The 21,874-nt window shown below is 39.0% G+C and overlaps 1 protein-coding gene across 2 annotated transcripts in view; it reads left to right on the top strand.

The window, feature by feature from the left end:
- The first annotated feature begins 4,064 nt into the window (after window positions 1-4,064).
- NDFIP2 (Nedd4 family interacting protein 2) overlaps window positions 4,065-21,874 on the top strand; it is a 45,320-nt gene continuing 27,510 nt past the window's right edge. For both annotated transcript variants that reach the window (XM_058850996.1, XM_058850988.1), the window contains exon 1: window positions 4,065-4,250. In XM_058850996.1, the coding sequence (XP_058706979.1) occupies window positions 4,218-4,250 (33 nt within the window). In that variant the 5' untranslated portion in view covers window positions 4,065-4,217. The remainder of the gene's footprint in view (window positions 4,251-21,874) is intronic.

The following is a 21,874-nucleotide window of genomic DNA, read 5'->3' as shown; positions in this document are numbered from 1 at the left end:
CAGTGTAATTGAAAATCTACATTTGGCTACAAAATCTTAAAAGTAGCCCCGTGTTCCTACTAATGATGGCTGTGGCATTGCCTGTGTTGCCTAAAAAAAGAAGAAAAGATGAAGAAAACCAAGCCAAAGTTCTGCTGTTTCCTTCTAAGAAATTCAGTCCCCGTGATTTGTTTAAGGCAACTTACTGCTTAAAGTAACTATCTAAGCCCATACAGAGATTGGAAATTTTGTGCAGTTTACATAAAAAGGAATACAGAATTAAAACCAAATAGTTTATAAAAGGAGTTTTAAAATACAGAGGAAAATAGATACAGTCAATAAATTCACAGCCTGCTTTAGGATTGGTCCATGAGTAAATTAAGTACTTTAATTTAATTAGATTTACATTTGGAAAAAAAAAATATTTCTCACTGACATTATCTATATTAGACATTTAATAACACATGCTTAAGGTGTAAAACAAAGCTATAAAACCTGAAATTTTACTTTGTTTCCCAGGTTTTGATAGGAATGTACAGCTTTTAATTTTTAAATTCTTTATATGGTATAGCAAGTAAAATAGTAACTGCTATATTTACTTAAAATAGTACAAAATTATGTACTATAAATGTAATATAAATATTTGTATTTTAACCAATATAAGAATTTGGTTTATTACGATAAAATTAACTTAGTTCTGAAATCTACCTACTCTGTAAGTTCCATAAGAAACCTTAAAAATTTGAATAGGTTTATACTGGTGAAGAAATGTAAAGATAAATGCTGTGCTTTCTTATTTGCTGGCCATTGACTGAATAATGCATGAAAAACAATATTAAAATTGCTAACAGTCCTGGACTGCTTGCCTTCATGCAATTAAGTTCAGACTTGTCTGAACTCAAATGCCATCCTTCAAGACAACTTTTCACAGAACTGGGCTTGCAAGAGCTGTTGTTACCAAGAAAAATATTTTCTTGGCCTATTTTCATGGTGGAATAAAGTTTAAACTGTTGTAAGTTTGCTGACTAACAGCAATTAAGTTTCTTTTTTCCTAAAAAAGGTCTGAAGCAATACTTCCTTTTAAGTGTAAATTTGAAAATATTTTGATTACATGCCATTTAGAGCACTATTTCTGTCTCTTTAAATACATTTCTTTGACAAAATAATATTCTGCAGGATCCAGAAAATAGTCCTAACCATTACTCTTGTTCTAGGCCCTTAAGGTTTAAGAATGTCAAAATGAAAAAGTAAATCTTAAAACTAGCATTCAAGTGTTTTAGTCTACAGGACAGTCCACGCAATTTGTTCACCTAAGTAATAAAGCCCTAGCATTTCTGAAAGACACATTTCCTACATTCAGTATATATTCTGTACAAGAGAGTACAGGAGAAATATGAACTCATGGGAGGGAGTCCAGCAGAGACCCATCAGGGCGACAAAGAGACTGGAGCATCTTTTCTGTGAAGAAAGCCTTCGAGATCTGGGGCCCTTCTCTGAGCCTGCATCAGAAATGGCTCAGAGGGGATCCCATCAATGTATATAAATACCTGAAGAGCAGGTGCATAGCGGATGGAGCCAGGTTCTTCTCAGTAGTGCTCAGTGACAAATCTATGGGCCCACACAGAAACACTGGAGGCTCCCTCTGGACATTGGAATTTTTATTTTTTTTTTACTGTGAGAGTGACCAAGAACTGACTTAAGTTTCCCCAAGAACTTGTGGAGACTCCATTCTCGGAGATATTCAAAAACTCTCTGATCCTGGACAGCCTGCTCTAGGTATCCCTGCTTGAGCAGGGGGTGGGCCAGATGGCCTCCAGTGGTCCCTTCCAACCTTAACCATTCTGTGGTTCTGTGATTTTAAGGAACCTTAGTGCTTGCAAATTGCTTTGCATTATAGGTTAATATTATGTCATGGTCAAAACATCTGGAATCAGACAGTTAAATTAAAATATACAGATAATACTATTTTGAAAATACAAAGATCTGAAAGAAATGTGTGATCTCCCTTTTTTTTAATATTTTGATGTTCCAGAAAGAATAAGAATCAAAAGAAGGGCATATTTAAAGCCTAAATTAGTCACATGGCCTGCTTTGGTATAAGTCCCATAACTACACTTGTATTCCCAAAGTAAGTTTGGTCTCTGTATGTAAGCTAAACCATCCATCCAAAATTTATCCCTAAATATGAAGCTCCCTCTCCACACACAACTCTATTATCTCTACTGAATCTGCTCTTGCCTCTACTGAGTCTTTTCCCAAGCACTGCAGAATATTTTCCAATTTTCCTATTAAATACACTTTGGTTCTTGCTTATTGTCTTTTCTTCCTTTAAAAGACATGAATTGCATGAGTTCAAAACTGAACATTACATCTTAATAAATGCTTACTCAATTGTATTCCAACGCTTGCAGTCTCAAATTCCATTCGGCAGCTCTTAACTAGTTGGAGTTTCTAGGACAGTGTACTGCAGAGCTGAGACACAACACTTAAAAAGCCATGGAGATCAGGTGACAACTTCCTGAGCTGAGATGTCACATGCAACACTTCAGAAAAAGTTTACTTTGGAGATAATTGTTGCTAAGGATACAGAAGATGTCAAACTGATTCCACGAATGGTCCAATTTCCATGTCCCGTGAAATCTGGAAATATAATTAAGAGGTTTTGGAAACTGAGACACACTGCAATACTCTACAAACTTTCTTAAACTCAAGATGACCTTTATTAATAACCGCTCCTTTTAGGACAGAATAATTAAATATTCAATATGTATAGTGAAGAAAAAGGAGAAAATTCTGTTAGGAAAATAGTATTAATCTGTTCCTAGCCTATATTTCTCTGCCAACTTTGTTTCCTAACTGCCGAGGCTTTTGATGTGCAAGAGTTGTACAAGAAACAAAACAAATGCAACGAAGAGAACACGCCGGAACTTTCCAAACATGTTTTTCTTTTCATTTGGATAGCTTTAGTATCTGCTACATGAGCCAGGTAAGGGCTGCAAGCAAGGTCCCAGACACACAGGCACTAAGTCTGACGCTTCCACCTCCTCCTCCCTTATAATCCTGCCTATCTTCATTCCCACCCCCATCAAGAAACCTAACTCAAATAATGGAGCTGGCTCTCCACTTCTCTGCCCGCCCACGCGCGCGTACTGCCGCTTCACCCCACTGCCGCAGGTCCTCACCCAGCTCACCAGTGATCACCGCCTGCACAAAAACACTGCCCCTGCTGCTCAGGTCAGCCAGCAGCTACGGAAAGGCGATGGCCTCAGCTGCAGGAAAAAGTTCTGCGTGCCGGCCATTAGTGATAGCGGGAAGCCACTTTTGTGAGAGCACTTGCCTTGCAGATCAGCTACACGCGAACACTCCTCTCCACTGCAGCCAAGAGATGCATCTACGGCTGTTTGAAATTGTTGCGTGCCACAGCTACACATCTGGCACTTTGGGAACCTAGAAATGAGTCAGCCTCGTCCGATACACCTTTATGGGCGCAGGCGTTTTTAACCGGTCTTACGCCAGGAGGTCATAAACATCTGAACATTTAGTTGTAGGAGGAAGAGAGAAGAGGAAAATCTCATTTCCTTGCCATGGAACGGTGCTTTGCCTTCCCAGGAACAGCAGGCAAACGGGCTCAGGATTCTTAATCACTTTAGGTAGATGCCTATTCAAAATCGCTCTCCGGGTCCCCAAGATGTCTTCTGTGCCATACTGTATTTCTCACTGCCCCAGGGTGATCAATAGTGATAAATATCTAGGCAAGGCCTGGGCTTGGGACGTAACAGCCCCACAGAACAGCGCTGCCGAGAGGAGAGGGGAAGGACGAAGCAGCCCCGATCCCGGCAGAGCGGCCCCGAGCTGAGAGCGGCCCCGAGCTGAGAGCGGCCCCGAGCTGAGAGCGGCCCCGAGCTGAGAGCGGCCCCGAGCTGAGAGCGGCCCCGAGCTGAGAGCGGCCCCGAGCTGAGAGCGGCCAGGCCCGGAGGCCGCTCACGCCCAGCCCCGGCAGAGCCAACGCGGCTCCCGGCGGGGCGGGGCCTGTCCCGGCTCCGCCGCCGCGGGGGCGGGCGGGGGGCGGCCTCAGCGGGGCAGGGCAGGGCCGGGCCGGGCGGCGGCGGCGCCGGGCGAACGGGCAAGGGGGAGGAAGGAAGGAAGAAGGAAAGAAGGAAAGGAAGGACGGACCGAGCGACGCGGCGCCAGGTCGGAGGAGCTGCGGCCGCGCCCGTGCGTGTCGGCGGGTGGCCAGGATGGACCACCAGCCCGTCAGCCGCTACCAAGTGGTGAGTGCGGCGTCCCCGGCGAGGCCCCGCTCGCCTCCCCCCGCCCCTCGGGCCGGCGCGGCGGGGCACGGTGCGACCGGGGCGCCCTGCCCCCGCCTCTACGTGCGGGGGTCTGGCAAGGACCGGGACCGGGGCTAAGCGCGGCCCGTCCCACGGAGGGGCTCCTACAGCCGGGCCTTGGTCGGGCGGCGGGGGCTGCCCCCCTCGGCCCCCCGGCTGCCCCGGCCTCGGAGGGGGCTGTTTGTCGGCCGGTTCGGAAAGCCACCTTTGTCCGTCCCACTCTCTGCTCCCGCGACGGCCGGTCCCGGGCCGGGCTCGGCGGGTTTTCCCGGGCGCCTCCCCCTGCCGGGAGTGCGGCCGAGGAGGAGAGCGGGGCGCGCCGCGGCAGTGCGGAGCAGCCGGGGGAGGAAGGGGCAGGGGTCCTTGGCTCCGCTAAGAACGTGCCGCTTTCAGAGCCAACCTCTGAAAGCTTGGGATTTCTAGAAGCTAGTAGCTGTCTGGCACAGGGATAGAGTGCAAGGCCTGTGTGAAGATTAGAGGGAGGGAAGTGTGAAATGCAGGGAGGAGACTGACCTTCAGTGTGTGTGTATGTGTGTATGCATATGCACCGGCACACTTCTCAAGAGCGGTCTGCAGCTTTGTGGGTCACTGAGACCAATTTTTCTTTGGTTCCTGAACTTAAGCACAGAAGCAATCACTTAGGATACAAAGATTTTCATCCTGCCCGAATTGATTGTCCTGTTTGTTTCTCGCAGTCATGAGTTTAATGTCAGTTACATAAATCTTTCAGTCACTAGCTTAAGGTCAATTATACTCAAAATATATAAGCTTTTCTGATTATTGGGTGTAAAAATGACTTGGGTGCAGTCAGTCACCTCAAAAGTTTAAATTTTATCCCTAAGTTCCTTGTACTTTATATCTTTGCTATGAATGTAAAGATAAGAAAGTCTGAAATCTTTTTTACTCTCTGTGATTCAAATTTCTACTGCAATCTTCTAGCTAAGTCCTGAATTATTTATCTTAGTGTTTGTGTTTTACAGAGTAGTGAAAAAAATGTCCACAGAAGTAATCACACTTAATGTCTGTGCATATGTAAATACTGGTATTTATATTCAGATTGTTCCCAGGTTATGTTTTAAGAAAAAATAATAGGAAACACTTTTATTGTATTTGGAATATTTATTGTGATAGTCTTAGAGGATTTAAATTTCTGTCTGCTTTTGGGCACTTAGGTACGGGGATTGTCATAGGGGTGATGAACACACCATGCACCCTGTGACATATGCCTTTTAGGATGGTAGTTGGTCACCAACTGCTTTATGGGTCAGTGATTTCTAGCACACTTCTTTTCTGGCACTGTGCTTCCATGACTTGAAATCAGTAGAAGTCCTAAAGTCATTCCTTCTTCTCTGCGACAGAGAAGGAAAATGCTGGGAGAGCATTTTCTTGAGAGCCTACAAACACTGTCTTCCTTGAGGCCTGAGGTGACCTGGGCATGTTTTAAAAGGCCTTGAATACATGTTCTTAGAGGTCAGGCAGGTAGAAGGGAGACTTTAATTTAGTTACTCAAAGGAGTACAAAAAAACCACATGAAGAACTAATTTGTCTCTGTAATGTTTTTATCTTATGCTTATTAAGAACTTCCAGTGATGCTGCTGATGCCCATCTTTGGATAAACATTCTTTGGTGTGGCCTCCCAAAAGTGCTTATCTTAATGTTTGACTCCATGAGTTGGCCTCCTCAGTTTGTTATGTATATTAAATTGTGTAGTCATTTTTTGTAAATCAGTCTGCTGTGCTCCAGAGTTTAAAATACAGCCTTACTGATTACTGCCCCACAGGAAGGAGTGTATTGTTTTAGTTTCTTTGTTATATCTGACTGCTGAAGACTGAGATTTTTGTAATGTTGTTTACTTACTGTTTTGGGTCAGAGAAAGGAAGGAACAAGGCAATTGCAGATATACTTAATTAGCAGCTGATTATTCAAGCATGTGATCTTAAGTGTTGTGATGTATTTGCTTACATAATGGCTGTGATAGGTACTGAGCAATAGATCATCGCAGATTTTATGGTAGTGTCCTAGCTTTTGAAGACAAAATGTAGGAAAAAAATTACTTAATATGGCTAATACCACATTTTATAAATGTTTTATGAATTTAGTTTATGAAATCTGGCCAGTTCTGCTGTGTTCACTGTATTGGTTTGTTTTTTTTTTCTTTCTCCCATGATTAATAATAAATACCTTTTGGCCCTGTTTGTACCCATTCTGCCTTTACTTCTGGCTGATCTGTTGGACTCTATTCAGGTCAAGTTCTCTTGTAAATAGAAAGATTTCTAGGTGTGTATTATTATCGAAATAATTACTGACTTGTGTTTCTGTTCCTGGCAGTAGCACTTCAGTGAAGTTGAAGGAGCTTTCTCTTTTTATTTGTGGTTTCTTCTAAGTAAGTTAAACTAAAAGGCTTTAGACTGGCAGGCAATTTAGTTTAGAGTTTTAGCAAAAAAAGCCAGTTCTATGACTTCTTATGAAAAAGAAAATGTCTCATCATAAAGCTAATCCTCAGCGTTTCTTATTTTTATCTCTGTTGGAAATATCTCTTAAGCTTCATTCTGTATCTTGTTCTTCTTTGTGTGTCTGCATTTTATTTACAAAGCAGTTTAAAAGTGTTCAAAACCGGGCAGCTGTTAAAAGCTTGTACTTGGAATTGCAGCAAAGTAAGTGTTGTGAGCAAAGAGCAGGCAGTACGTCAGCATTACGTAACTATCTGCCGCGGGCATGTGTCATTTGTATTGCTTTCTGGCACTCCTGTTTTGTCTCTCTTCGTAGGGCAAAAAGACAAATAATTGATGGGTAAGAATTTGTCATGCTTCCCTGCAGGAGTATGACATTAGAAGAAAATTAGCCAACCTTTGTTGTCTTGCTTTACTTCCTTTTGTCTTTTCCTTAGTCACTTGAATGACTGCATTCCTGTTGGTAAATGTGTCTTAATGTGTACATTTGATAATTCTTGCAGTTATAAGTCAGTTCAGCTGTATCATTTACTTATTGCTGTATTTTTTCTTTCTTCCCCTATTCTGCTCTTTGTTGGATAAGGCATCAAGTTTAGGAAAATTATAATAAATATTCTTCAGTAATCATTCTTCTGATTGTTTTTACCTTCTAGTTCTTTGTCATCTGACCTTAATAGCATTACTATCTTGTCTGAAATGTCTGCTTCTAGTCCAGCTTGTTTGCAGAAAAAGTGATTGCTTTGTGAGTCTGTACTGAAACAAAGAGGAGGAAATGCAGCTGTTTTCTGCAGCACATAAAACTGAGAAAGCAACTAAGCATTAAAGCTCGAGATTGCCTTTTTTTACTTGGAAGCGTCGCTTTCCAGATAACTGAGTCATGAGGGAAGACTTCACGTGCATCTGAGTGATTTAGGCACAGAAATTGTACTGAAGGCTGTAGGACTTACAAGCTGTACTGCTCATGAATTATAATAACCAGTCTTTCTTGATTAAAGTTTTGGGTAAGCAGTTTGAGGTCAGGTCGTCTTGAGTCTTTGACTTAGGGTTTGGTCAGAGCTAAATTGGTAAATGGTAAAATGGGAAGGTAACAAACCAATCTGGGTGGAGCCAAAGGCAGCTCTCCACAGGGATTTCAGTTCAGCTGTTACTGAACTTGCCATGCCACTATAGCACTTGGTTTTGGTGGGGTTTGTCAGTGATGGTTGAGGCAGGACTGATGGCAGCCTACTGTTGTACAGCACTATCAATGAATCGTCTTTTTTAAAGGGATGTTAGTCTTGTATAAGTGTAAGTTGTGTGTGCTTATAGAAATGGGGCTAAGGGATGAAAATTCTACACTATAGCAAAACACAAACTCGGATAAGGCTTTATTTTCTGTATCTGTTACCTCCATTGTTGCTGACTCTTTACTCTCCCAATGTTACTTGGCTAAAAACCTTGATCAAAGTCAAGTTGTCTTTGTAACTCTCATGAAAGTCAACCTACACAGGAAATGAGAACAAAGAAAAATCTCCTCCTCCTTTCTTTTCTGGGGACTGAGCCTAATAGTGATTGGCAAATAAACTCTCAAATGTAGGTAATTCTATGGCTTTGATGTAAGACTGCTAGCTTATATCTATATATCTACTGTATTTTCTATGGTATTTATTGTCTTATGAAAACTCTTATGTAATTGGTGTTACTGAGCAGCTCAAGCTAGCTTAGGGAAATTCTGTTGCTTTCCACAAATATGGGGTGATGTTGTAACTGGAAGATAAAATTCTGCATCTGGAGGACTAAGTTTATAATACTGAAAAGTACTGAGAAAAGGTGCATTACCTAATAAGTGTTACAGTTGTTTGCCTGTGACAGTTGCACAGATATTTTCAGTGGAAAGAACCTCAATCATAAGAAGACACAATTTTTTATTACACTGACTTTTTACACATGAAACACCCAGTTTAGACTTTTAATGGCTTAGAAAAGCAAATGAGGATCTCCTGAAATTGGGTAAAAAATGCTTTCAGACAATGATCTGTCATTGCATCTTAGTTGTTTTTTGGACTTAGTTGTTGTTTTTAATATTAGCCATTTAAAATTTCTGTTTTTGTAGCACTTAACCTGTTGCAATTTTCTCTATTAAACAGTAGTTTCTCTCTTGAAGGAATAGCTTTAATATTTTTGTAAACATTTTTTTTGCTATTTTTAATGAAGAATCCTGCGACAAACAAGAAAATTTTTAAATGAGACATTTGCAGATATGGTAGGGATGCAGTTAATACTTAAAGGACTACATTTTACGTTTTTTTTTTTTTGTTTCTTTTTTCTTACCTTTTGGTTAAATATATAAGTACTTTCTCATTTTATACAAACAAGAAAATAAACTTCAAATCTCACTGGATGTTGCTTCTACGTAAAGGTGCTGAGGTACAAGACATGTACAATATTTTTTGTATAAATTTAAAGCAAGGTTGTTTAACTGTGTATTACCATTACTCCTTGATTTTTGAATCTCTTGGAGGGCCACAGGCGTAACACCCTGTTCTGCAGCTGATTCAATGGAGGAAACCCTGGCTTACTGCTACACCAGGAATATCAGTGGTTACAGTAACTTTCTGGGTTTTTATATAGGCAGTTTCCTTTCTTTTTGGTGTGGGCACAGAATGACCTAAGCAGTTTTGCATGTGAATTTGCATAGTTTCATAAGCTTTACCATATTGAGGGAGGGGGGGAAAAAAAAAAAAGTAAAACCAGCAAAATGTACCTGGGTTGCTCCACTCAGGTTTTTCACCAAAGGTGAAGATTCTGGTAGGCCAGAATCTAAGGTTTGATCTGTGCAAAGGTAGTGCAGGAGGAGAGGTTGGCAACAGGACTGACCTTTCTAGTGGCAGCGAGATCTTGGTGTGGCTGAGCCCCCCTCAACTGTGAAACTGGGGGATTTTTAAAAGATGTTTGAAGCCCGAAGAAAGAGGTACCTGATCTGTGCAGTGACGTGAAGTCACGTAATATAAAAAGGCAGCTTCAGGCTGTGGCATGCATGTCACATGTAGTAAGTGTTCTAATCCTATTAGGAAAGTTCAGTAACATGAATTAAATGACTTCAAATAGCAGAGTTCTGAGCAGGATTCAGCTGTGTTATGGCCAAACTAGATGTTCTTTCCTTGGTACTTAAAAAAAGAGAAATTAAGCCTTCTCTCAGCTCATTTGTGTCTAAAAAATGTGGTAGGGACTACATCAAAATCTCAGAAATCAAGCACTGCATTAATACAAAATGCGAGTAGTGGTCTTCCAGATGGGGAAAACGAGTTACTTTTGACAAATGGCTAATTACAGGCATATTTTGAAACTTTCCTCCCTGTGAGAGTGTTGACAAAACATGGAAGATGTGGCAACTGGTAATGTCGTCACACCTAACTTTGTGAGAACTCGGTTTCAGAGGTTTCAGTATTTTCTAAATAGCCTCAAATCTCCTAGATTTCTAGCTGTTTTGAAAAGGGGAATGAACATATACCAGTACACTCAAATCAGGGAAGCCATTTTCAAATGAAGAAGAAAAGAAATCTGAAGAGATTGAGTTAAAAAAGAATGAAAAAATTGGCAACTTGTTAAGTTGGAGAGGCACTGCCAACTTTTCCTACTGAAACTGAACTAATGCAGAGCCAAGACTGTGGGTTTGAGCTGCCTCAGGCTTAGGTCTCCCACTTCCTGGGCAAGTACTGTCACAAGTAACTGATTTTAGTAAATTGGGCACCCCCTTCACCAGCTGTGTTTTTAAATGAGAATGACTAACTTTTTCTGGTTTGTGCTTAAGTCTTGTCAGGCACAGCCTGCACTCAGAGCATGTCTGATTTACAGTGAAAGTGAAAAATATATTTCCATTTTAACATTTAACTGTTTATTCCACTTAAGTATTGTTTCCATTATCATAGGCTAAGATTAGCCTAAAACTGAGATAGTCTAATTTATTCCTTAACCACTCCATAGCTAAAACATTGGATATTATGTCCCCCAACCTCATCCATGGTTGTGCCTCTAGCTGTGTTTGGAATACACAGAACAATTAAAAAAAAATCCACCAGACTCTGAGTGGTGTAGACACAATAATATCTGCAATAAGCTGCATATTGGTTTATTTTTCTTTGTAAACCCATCTTTCTTTTTCTTTTGTTGCTAGATGCTTGGCGAAGATTTGTCACCTTCTTACTTGTAAAATGTGGGCTTCCTGTAAAAAAATGGAGAAAAAGTTGGTGTCCCTACTATTGCAGGGTAACTCAACATATTCACAAACGTGGTTTGTCCATTTTAGCTTTGAACACTATTTGAACACTGTTGAAAGTAATCCTATAAATGTTTACTGATTGATCTTGTAGGGGAGGTCAGAATCATGTCCTTGGTAAAGATGTATACGTAGCTTGAGATATTGAACATGCTTTTGCTTTTCCCTGGTTGATCTGAAAAGGTTATGTAGAGCAGCCTTGAGGAAAGGTTATTGAAAAGAGGATACTTATAGTAGCAGTTGTTTCCTTCCTGCAGGAAAGAAGTTTAGGGTTATTTTGAAGTGGTGCAAACTCGTGGTTAAACATTGCTTTGGTAATGGTTAGTGTAATTAACATATATTTTTGAGGAATAAGTGATACCTTTGGTAAAACATGAAACAATTGGGATAGGGGTCTTGGGTGATACTGAGGCAAATTGTCCATTTTGATCATGGTATTTATGAATCAATTGTCATATCTTGAAATTTAACAGTCCTTAAGGTATTTTTAAAGGAATGTACTGAAGCATTAAGGCTCTTAACTGAATCTCCAGAGTTGTGGTCATAAAATTGACTTGCATCAAATACATGGAATAAATGGTTAGGAAAAGGACTTGCACAAGCTGTTTGCTCTTTAAAATCTGTTCCAGGTTATAGAATGAGTGCATAAGTCAAATAGAGGAGCTGGCCACTAAAACCCTGCAGGGCTAGGCCACAGCTGATGTTGAGCAGTGTAGTTATCTTGCTTTCTTGTGTGCCTCAATATTTACTTTTATTTATTGTTTTGTTTGTTTTGTTTTTTTTTCCTTTCCTCCTGAAAATACTTTCTATGGTTTAGAAAGCACTGATCTTGTCATGTTCTGATGTCTTCCAAAGAGGTGAACTTCTTGGACTGCTGCTTTTTGATTTTGTTTAGCTGCCTTACAATTACCCAACCTGCTGGAAAGTGCCTGCTTTCAGCTGTGTACATCATCTTGCTGGCAATTGAGATGTCCAGAGCATTGTCCCTTGTGCCACATACTTCGTAGGATTGCTTTAAAATGCTCAGTCAGGACTCTAAGAGTAGTGCTGAAAAAATTCCCAATTACCTGTTGAGAGCTAAACATGCTTTTTTTTTAAAGGCAGGACCTTGAATGTTTGTAAGGGTTGTACAAGTTGCAAATCAAAATGGAAATCTTTTCAGTAGGGCCTGTTCTTGCAATTCACAAGTAGGTGTGTTCAGCTGGTGTTGTGTGTTTTTTTTAAGCTGTTGAAATTTGTCTGTATTATCTCTGTAAGTTGAGGAGCTCAACTACTCTGTTTCCAGTTACTAAGAAGATGGGTTATACTGGAAAAGTCAAGCATAACTGACCTGCTAATAAGAATAGAGTTTGCTCTTATTGATTAATAGTATCCTCTGAATTAAATTTTATTTAATTAATGATTTCATTCTGGGCTACTGAGTCATATTTTTGAGTCGGAAACTGTTCTGCTGAGCTGACTTTATTTAAGTACACATGCAATAAAATTCCTGGGTTGTCAATAGACTTAAGAGTTTTAAAGCTTTTCATATTTTTTTCAGAAGAATTTTCAATGACGCTTATGCATGATACGGAGACACAAACAGGTCCTTTTTTTCTTACTTCTTTCAAATCAGGGGCTTGAGGTGAAACTATGCTGCTTCTGCAGTTCAATTTCCATAATACATTTCCAGGAAGAAGCTCTTCTTCATCTTTGTTACTTGCTTGTAAAGTTTATCATGTCAGCGTTCTCCTGCATTGTATTCGAGAAGTTTTTGTGCTTGGGCTTTCCCATTGCACTTTAACTGAATGAAACTGAATGAAACTATAACATTTAGAGTAATATTCAGCTTTTTCAGTCAACATTGAATTTTGCAGCCCAAGTGAATGGCTGCAATGCATAGGCTAAAATAGAAACTGGAACTAATTGTTGAATATCGAGTCTGCTCTTGGTCACGTTTCCTAATTTTACAGGCTTTCCTCTTCCCTCTACTTTTACAGTTTATGTGTTGTGTATTTTCTGTGTGACTTAAGAACGACCAGGATCTACTTTCTGTACTGACTCTATAAAGCTGCTGCTGAGTAAAAACGTATAACCACCTGAGACTGGTGGTTTGTGCTGGTTTGGTTAGTGGCAGCTGCAAACAAATCCTGATGCAATGCTGTCCATCTTTAGGGAATATAGGGAGAATGAACAGCAAGTATCATTGTATGAAACACAGGACCTGCCTGTATGTTGGATGCTGTCTGCAGTTTTGGGTGGTACAAGGGGAGCTACAGAAAGGAAGGGGAAGCGGACTTCTTAAAAGTGGTATGAAATAGATGGTGGGAATTGGAAGTGACCGGCACTTACAGAGTCACCAAGGCAGTGGGTAAAGCAGTTGTGGAGCTGTTATTCACCAAATTGTGTAATATTAAGATTGCAGAGTGCTCACAGAGTTTTGATTTAGAAAAGAAAGTCCACAAGGAGAAGCAAACATGCAGTTTGTTGATACACAGGATTACACAGGCAGATTATATACAGCAGATTCAAGAAAACAAACTCACGTGCACCAAATCCCTAACAGATGCAAGTGGAATAGGCAGAGATGTGCACTTTACCAGCTGTAATGGAACTGCTGTGCATATTGAGGAGTCTGAGGAAAATGGATGTCAAAGAAGTGATTAACGCTTCTGTGCTGATGATTGTGTTGAGACAGAACGTGCCCTTAGACTCACCTCTGGTCTCGGCAACATGCCTCTGTTTTGTTACTGAGTTTCTTCTATCTAGAAAGTGTTCAGGGAGGAAAATCTCATATTATACTTTGTTTATAGAATTTAAACCAGTTCCTCAAGCAGTTCTCAAGTTACTATTTGACAAACAGAAGGCTACATGGTAGGTGATAATGTTTTTAGTAACTTCTACGTTCTGGGGTAGATCAGAGTTGCAATACCTCATCGTGTTCAAGCTTTAGAGTAAGCTTTTATCAATTCTTTTCTTCTAGAATTTTTTTTTCTACATTTTTTTATACACATATATTATACTATATATATGTGTGTGTGTGTGAAGATTTGAAAATCCCAGCCATTGTTGTTATCACTATATAGAGACATCAAGTTTTTGATGGCAAATTTCTCTATTCCTATAACTATGCAATAGGAAGAATCCTAGGAAACTTCCCAATTTATAATTTTACAATAAATATGAAGCATGTATCTGTTTGAATCATAACATAATTCCAGTGTTCAAAATTATTGTGGAATAATTCTCTTGTAGAATTTTTTTTCAAAAAGTGGAGACAAATGGATATATTTTAAACAATAAGACCATATTTGTAGTATAGTTAGTCTTAGAACATTTACTTTTCCAGAAGACTTCACACATTTACACCAAGTATGATCTCATATTCACTAATGGCTCTACTTTTACTGTTAATGGGAGGGATTGAAAGGAATATATCTCAATAGAAGCCACAGGGAATGAATGCAGATGTGTATGTCATGCTATTAAATGTGTAATTAATTGGTTAAATCTAAATCGCAATCCGTGTAAAATGAACGAGCATGTAAAATATTATATGTGAGGTACTCATTGGGATGGACAGAGAAACACATCTATATAGATCTATCTACACACACATTATAATGTTTTTCATTTCCTTCACAAAGTCCTGATTGCCGTTGTTTTACTTGGTTTGTGGGGGTTTTTTTTAAGCAGATTTATAACATTCTTTTAAAAAACCTTGAAAAAATTAATAGCCAAAAGATCCCTAGTTAAAAGAGAGCTAAAATAATTTAAAACTGAAAAGAAAGTGTGGAACACTTTCACTTGCTACAGATTATTTTTGTGCAAAGAAATTCGCTGTGGTAGAAAAGCCATTCTTTTGGCACTCATTTTTCAACAACATTCAGTATAAATCTCTAGATTCCTTTCAGTCAAAGTTTGCCTCCAGAGGTTCTGGGTTTCCATGGTATCTAATCCCTGTTTAACAGACACACTTGGTATTTCTATCCAGCTGTGGAATGGCAGAAGTGGACTTCAGTTAGTTTTTTTTCTTCTAGTGCTGATTTTACACCTTTGACCTTCTGACATATTAACTACTCTTGGAAACTTTCTGCAGAGATGTCTCATGAAAAAAAAAAAACAAACAAAAAACCAAACCAACCCACTTCATTATCATGAAGGGATATTGCTAGATCTGGGTGTTAGAGAGTTGATGCTTGCCAAGTGATGGGATGGTGAGGAAAAGAAAATTATGTGCATCTGTTCTGTGCAGTCAGGAATTCTAGTCAGATTTGATCACTTAGTTTTGAATACATAAAAGCAAAAAGTAGCTAAAATTTTCTACACTGCTGCATTTTACTGAAGTGCCTTATAAGCTTAATTGCTTAGTAGTGCAGTGTTTATTAATCTGAAGTTTCACCAGTCATTAGAGGATGGTGTTTCTCTGGAGTGCTGTGGCCAGGATTATATTGCAGCAGAACACGCATTTGGTAGAGAACTGGAAATAGTTACTTTCCTGCTAGTTGGTCTGCATGGGTTCATGGGAGATTGCTGTTAAAATACACATTTGAAGAAAAAGACATGTTGTAAACTACCTTATTTGTGCAGGATAAAAAACTGATATTGAGGAGAAAGCTAGCAAGTTAAAATATGAGGTGGTTTGTTTGGCGTATTTTCTCAAGAATCCTTGTATTCTAGAAAATTGTGAAATATTTCTTTCAAAAAGCTGTTGTGGATATGTTTTTTTCCAAATGAGCAATAAAATGAAAACACTTATTTTGAAGAAAGATTTATTTAGCTCTTCTGCTCTTAAAATTATTCTCTAAGTGTAATTACAGATTATTGGTTTTAGTTTCGATTTTTCAGTGGCTGCTAGTGACCTAAATCAGAGCTGATTGATCTTAGCACTTGCCCTCAGCAAGTTTGCAGATGACACCAAGCTGTGTGGTGTGGCTGACATGCTGGAGGGAAGGGACGCCACCCAGAAGGACCTTGACAGGCTTGAGAGGTGGGTGTATGCAAACATCATGAATTTCAACAAGGTCCAGTGTATAAGGTCCTGAGCCTGGGCTGGGGCAATCCCAAGCACAAAATTCTCAGCCATGGGCACTCCCAGCCCAGAGAGCCAAAGGTGTCCTGGGCTGCATCCAGAGCAGCGTGGGCAGCAGGGCCAGGGAGGGGATTCTGTCCCTCTGCTCTGCTCTGCTGAGACCCCACCTGGAACCCTGCATCCAGCTCTGGGGTGCCAGCACAGGGAGGACATGGACCTGTTGGAGTGAGTCCAGAGGAGAGACACCAAAATGATCAGAGGGCTGAATGAAGCAGCTCTCCTGTGAGGAAAGGCTGAGAGAGTTTGGATTGCTCAGCCTGAAGAAGAGAATGCCTCAAGTGAGCCCTTATGGCAGCCTTACAGTGCCTAAAGGGGCTGTGCAAGAAAGCCAGAGAGGGCCTTCTTACAAGGATGTGCAGTGATAGGACATGGGAGAATGGCTTCAAACTGTAGGGAGGGTAAGTTTGTATTATATATTATCTTGTATTATATATAGGAAGAAATTGTTTCCTGTGAAGGGTATGAGGCACTGGAACATGTTGTGCAGAGAAGTTGTGAGCCCCCCATCTGAGGAAGTGTTCAAGGCTAGGCTGGAGGGAGCTTTGAGCAACCTGGTCTAGTGGAAGGTGTCTTTGTCCATGATAGGGGGATTGGTACCCTGTTGTCTTAGGGCTCCCTTCTAACACAGACCATTCTATGATTCTATTCATGGTGATTGTGGTTTAATGAGATAGGTTTTATGTGTTTTTCTAAAAATAATAGCAGATGATAGTATGACCTGTTGATACTATTAGGTGGCATTCTGAAGAAAGAAACATGATGTTTTTCTAATGGGTTCAGAATCAAATTTTAAGATCTTTTTTTTTTCTTTGAAAATCCCAAGATTAAGGTTTTGCTCTTTACAGATAAATAAATCTTACTAGATTTAGACTAGTAAAGCTGAAAAATGCAGTATTTGGTTACAGAACAAGCATTAAATTTGCAGCTTGTATTTGTTGAAGTGGTGTGAGCTTTATGCAGCAAGAGATCTCTGCTTTCATGCCTCATTTGTAGAGAGGAGTTCATTGCAGGCTTACAAATCACTACCAGTAGGCAAGTATAGAAGGACTTGAATTTTTCAGCAAATTAAAGCATCAGGTGAAACACAGATGTGAAAAGCTCCCAGTTAGCTTTTGAAAGAGGATAGCGCTTTTTTTAACACACTGTTTGTTGCACCTATCATATTTATAATCTTATGATTTCTGTGGAGTAAATACATGTGTACCAGTAGTCATTAATCTAATGCAGAAATTTCCGAGTTTTTTGTACACTGCTCTGGCAATCTTGAGTCTGTCATGCCTTTCCCTCCAATGCTAGAAGCTGCAAGTGGATATTTTTGATTGACCTTTTGTCATGATCTGAAAAATTGATAATAGAGGACCAAAGTAACTTCTACCAAGTGAAGAAGATAAATCTCAGTTGCTGAGAGTGTTGCTCTGGGTGAAGGAATCAATGTATCAATGGACTGTTTTGCATACAAAGGTTGAACTTGCATGATTTACTTGGTTGTCTCCACAGTTTTACTTGAAGCAAAGTATTAGGCCCAACAATGTGTATTGTATTAGTTTTAATACAGTTTGGAGGAACCTATGAACTCGTCAGTGTAAGCTCAAAGCTTCTTCAAAAATGTAACTTCATTTGAAAGGTAGAAAGAAGGACATGTTAAAAGTGCTTTGTAATTTATGATTGCTAATGAGAATTTTGGGTAGCTCTCTGGTGCCCCAGACAGAGCCATCACAGCTAAAATTTACCCTAAAGTCACGTTTTGACAAGATGAGCTGGTAATAAAGGTATTAAAAGAAGTAGGAAAAGAAAGCTGGCTAGTTCTTTGGGGTTTTGTTATTTTTTTAATTTGTATGGCAGTATCCCCTGCATAATTTTGTGCTACACTCAAGAAATTATGTAAGCAGCATGAAAAAAACATGTTTATAAAAAAAGGATTTTTAAAATGTGAGCAATATGCTGTTAATATGCTGAAGTTAATTGTGTTGCAATAATTTTATAATGTACTGGTTTCCATGAATCATATTTTATGAAAGGAGTAAAGAGCAGCTTTTGAAATGTGAAATCAGGTAACAGAAATTGAGTGGTGTTTGTACACTATGACTAGAATTAGCATGCGATACTTCAATACACTATCAGAAAGCATCATTCTAATCTTGTGTATTTTTGGTACCAGTGATAACAGACATCTTATTATATCCTTCTCCCCTGATTTTTTTTTTTTTAAATGGCATAATTGAATACCTTGCTTATATTGCCACTCTTTTACACTCAGTTCATCAGAAATGAAGCAAACTGTTTAGCCCAGAAAGCAAACATCTGTAGGTGAGAGACAGTTTACTATCTGCAGATAGATAAAAAGTGTTAAGTAGGGAATGAGTTCTTCCACTTTTAGTTTTTATTTTGATAAGCCTAAACATTTAAAGTGTCTGCATCTGTCCCCTCAGTAAAAGCTTCTGTTCTAAGCACTTTCTCGTGGGTCATGTTTCTTTGTAAGCTGTCAGCTGATTTCAGACACTGCATCTGATTACTTTGGAAATAATTATACAAAATAACAGACTCAAGTAAATAAATTGTAGAAGGAATAACTGTGTACATTGTATAAAAATAATTTATTTTTAAAAGAAATTATTAATGTAGAAGTAGTAAATAAAGCTAGCTGTATTTTTTACGGTATTTTGGTGCTGAAAGGTCTGGCATTGATTTTAGCTTCTTCTGAAATGAAATAGTGAATCACTGTTTTTTAGATCTTTTCTGGGAAGGAAACTAAAGATAATATAGGGTAAAAATCATATGAAGGAAACTGTTATATTTTCCTGTGCTCTTCACCCTTTTGTAGGTACCATGAGACTGAGTCATTGTCGGCAGAACAGGCATTGCTGCTCAATTGATCTTTGAATTTTACATGTTCTATCATAGATAGTTTTTGAGAATATGAGCCTGTAATGTACTGTCGTTTGAGGGCTGCAAAAGCAGGGATTGGAATACTGGCATTAACAGTTTAAGAGTAATGTGTTTAATAGCAAAGTACTCACTTTTTATAGTGAAGCTCCATATAGTCAGCCAGATACCCCAAGTACAGAGTAAAACATGAAGGTAAAAAATTTCAGTGTCACCCACTTTTAAAGTGTGAGAGAGGGAATAGGGGAAGGTACTAATTTACAGCTGTCTGTTGGTAGTTGTTTTGACCATAATCTTGACAAAAGCAGCTATGTTGCCTGCTACCAAATAATTGTTCATTGGAGGCTTGGGATGATGAACTGTGACTTTTCCTTAGTCCTTCAATTAAAAATTAGGTGAAAGATTCTTAATATTGGACAAAGAAGATCTTGGATACTATTTATATACTTTCAATGTTAAATGCCGCTTCAGGTGACATTTAAGTGCATAGCATAAGTAAGGCCTTGAAACAGACATTTTCTGTTCCTTTCTGGGTGTTTTTAGCTTGGTTTCTATGGCAATGAAGCCTATGAAGGGTGTCAGGCCTCTTCTTCCCTTGTCTCCAAAAATAACTTCTAAATTTACCGCCAGTAGAAGCCAAAATTAAACGTGAAGGGGGAGGCTCAAAGATAGTCGGATTCCTACTGGTTTCAAGCAAGCTGGTGACTCCAGAGAGGAGAGTCAGTGTTCTGTGAAGACAAGGCAGAGTTGCTAAAAGACAAAATGATATAACCACTGCTGTCTACCCTGCTGGTGCAGGCAAAATTTCCACTTCACTGGGGCTAGGTTCTGCTGCAGCTGGGGGGTTTTGTTTTGGTGTTTTTTAACCCAGCAAAGTAGTGCTCTGAAAGGAGCTGAAGGTACTGCCTTGAGGAGAGAGTAGGATACACAGGACACTTGAGCAAGAACTAACAAAAGCTAATTTGTGTTCATGGAACTACTTGTGTTTATTATTCTAGCTGTAAACACTCAAGCTACTTAATCAAATTATTGTGGGCGATTTTTGGTGTTGCTTTTTTTTTTGTTTTTTTTTAAATAAAAGGGGTGAAGATTTTTCTTTAAGTCCTGCATTAGGATAACCTTGGTGCTTTTCAGAATTTCTGAGAGTCTTCTGTAATAGAAGAGAAGATAAATAGAAATACTTAGTTCCTAAATATAAGCCTTACAAAATGAAGGCACTTTGAGTGGCACTGAAGGGTTTAACAGGTCTCTATTGTAAGGAAACCTTAGGATGGAATTTTTCCATTTCCAAATTGCAGTTGCTGTAACCATTGAATGACTCATTAACTTTGTCTTTGAAGGCAAGAAGTCTCATGTACATGTTCTTCTCTGATCTTCATGTTAACTCCATCATCTACTAAATTACTTTGCTATTAGTATATTAGAGATAATTTGGAATAAAACAAGTTTCAAGAAAGCATGTAGAAGGTGTAAAATTAAACTTCTGGGGAATGGCTAAGTTTTTAGGCATAATATACTCTGACCAATGATGTATTTGTGGATCTCTCTATCTTCAGAATAGTGACAGCATTTACTGTGGTGTGGTAGGGGAAAATTGCAGTGATGGAAGAAGACGAGGGCAGGAGAGGAAGAATAGAAGTAACAGAGGTCCATTTAAGTTCGCTTTATTTTTTCTCCTGCTCAAAGACCAGATTGTTTTAGTGGGGTACTCAGAACTCTACACACATGCCCAGTGAGGGTCAGTGTACCAGCCATTAGTTTAAGAACTATGCCAGTAGTATTTTTGTTCTTTTTACCTTACTTAATCAAATTATTTTTAAGAATGGGCTTATTTTTTCTGTATCCATTACAGTACTAGATTTTTCTTGTGAACTATTGTATTTCATTTAGAGCCATAACATTTTTAGCTCTCAGCTTGCTTTACTGATCTGATTGACCTTTTTAGAGTTGAGTGGTTTGTATTCTCACTTGCTTTCTGTATTCCAGAACATATTAGATTATTTTGAAGTGCTTTTGTTTTCTTTGGCTTTAACTACTCAAAATGGCTAAAAATATTTCTCATATTACTGCTACTTCTGGATCACTGATTAGGCGTTAACTGACCTGATTGCACAGGGCCCAGAAACCCTCAAAAATACCTATCATTTATATTGAAGGTGACCTCTGAGCATCAGGAAACATTTTTTTATTTTTTTCTTTTCCTTATTTTTAGTAATATGAAGGTGACTGAGAACTGAAACAGGTTTTCCGCATAGCCTGTGTAGTCTCTATCCTTGAAGGTATTCAAAAGGTGTTTGGATGTGGTCTCATACATCCAGTTTCATACATGGCACTTCTCCTTGAGCAGGATTTGAGAGGTTGAAGTAGATGGGCTCAGAGGTCCCTTTCAACCTCGACCATTCTGTGGATTTTGATATAATCTGCATATTAAAACAATTTTGATGTGTTATACTGCTTAATAAGAAATACAGCGTTCTTCTCAGAAGGCACTTTTCCCGATAATCTGATTATACTTTACCTAATAGGAAATAATTGTAGTTATATTATTAACATTTGTTACTGAAATAATATTTTGCTCTAGGGTGTTTGTAAAAAAAGTACCAATTTGAGGTTATACAGTTCCTCTTTTAGATATGTTTAACTTAATCTTGTTTTTTGGTCCGGGTTTTACATGTGCTTCAGTTCTTGCCTTCTAGGCATCTTATCTTGTAATTCACACTGCTGGGAACTGGCACTTTTTAAATTCTAGTACTCTTTCTTTTTAAAAGCTTGATACATTCTAAGAACTATCAAGTTAGCTAAAATAATCAAAAATGTCTTCTCTAAAAAAAGATGCTGGATCTGAATTCCACAGTTCTTATCAATATTCTTCCTTATCTGAATTCTTATTTCTGTATATGCTTTA

The sequence above is a fragment of the Poecile atricapillus genome, chromosome 1, assembly GCF_030490865.1.
Source record: "Poecile atricapillus isolate bPoeAtr1 chromosome 1, bPoeAtr1.hap1, whole genome shotgun sequence".
NCBI lineage: Eukaryota > Metazoa > Chordata > Aves > Passeriformes > Paridae > Poecile > Poecile atricapillus.
This window is presented reverse-complemented; position numbering and strand designations above follow the sequence as displayed.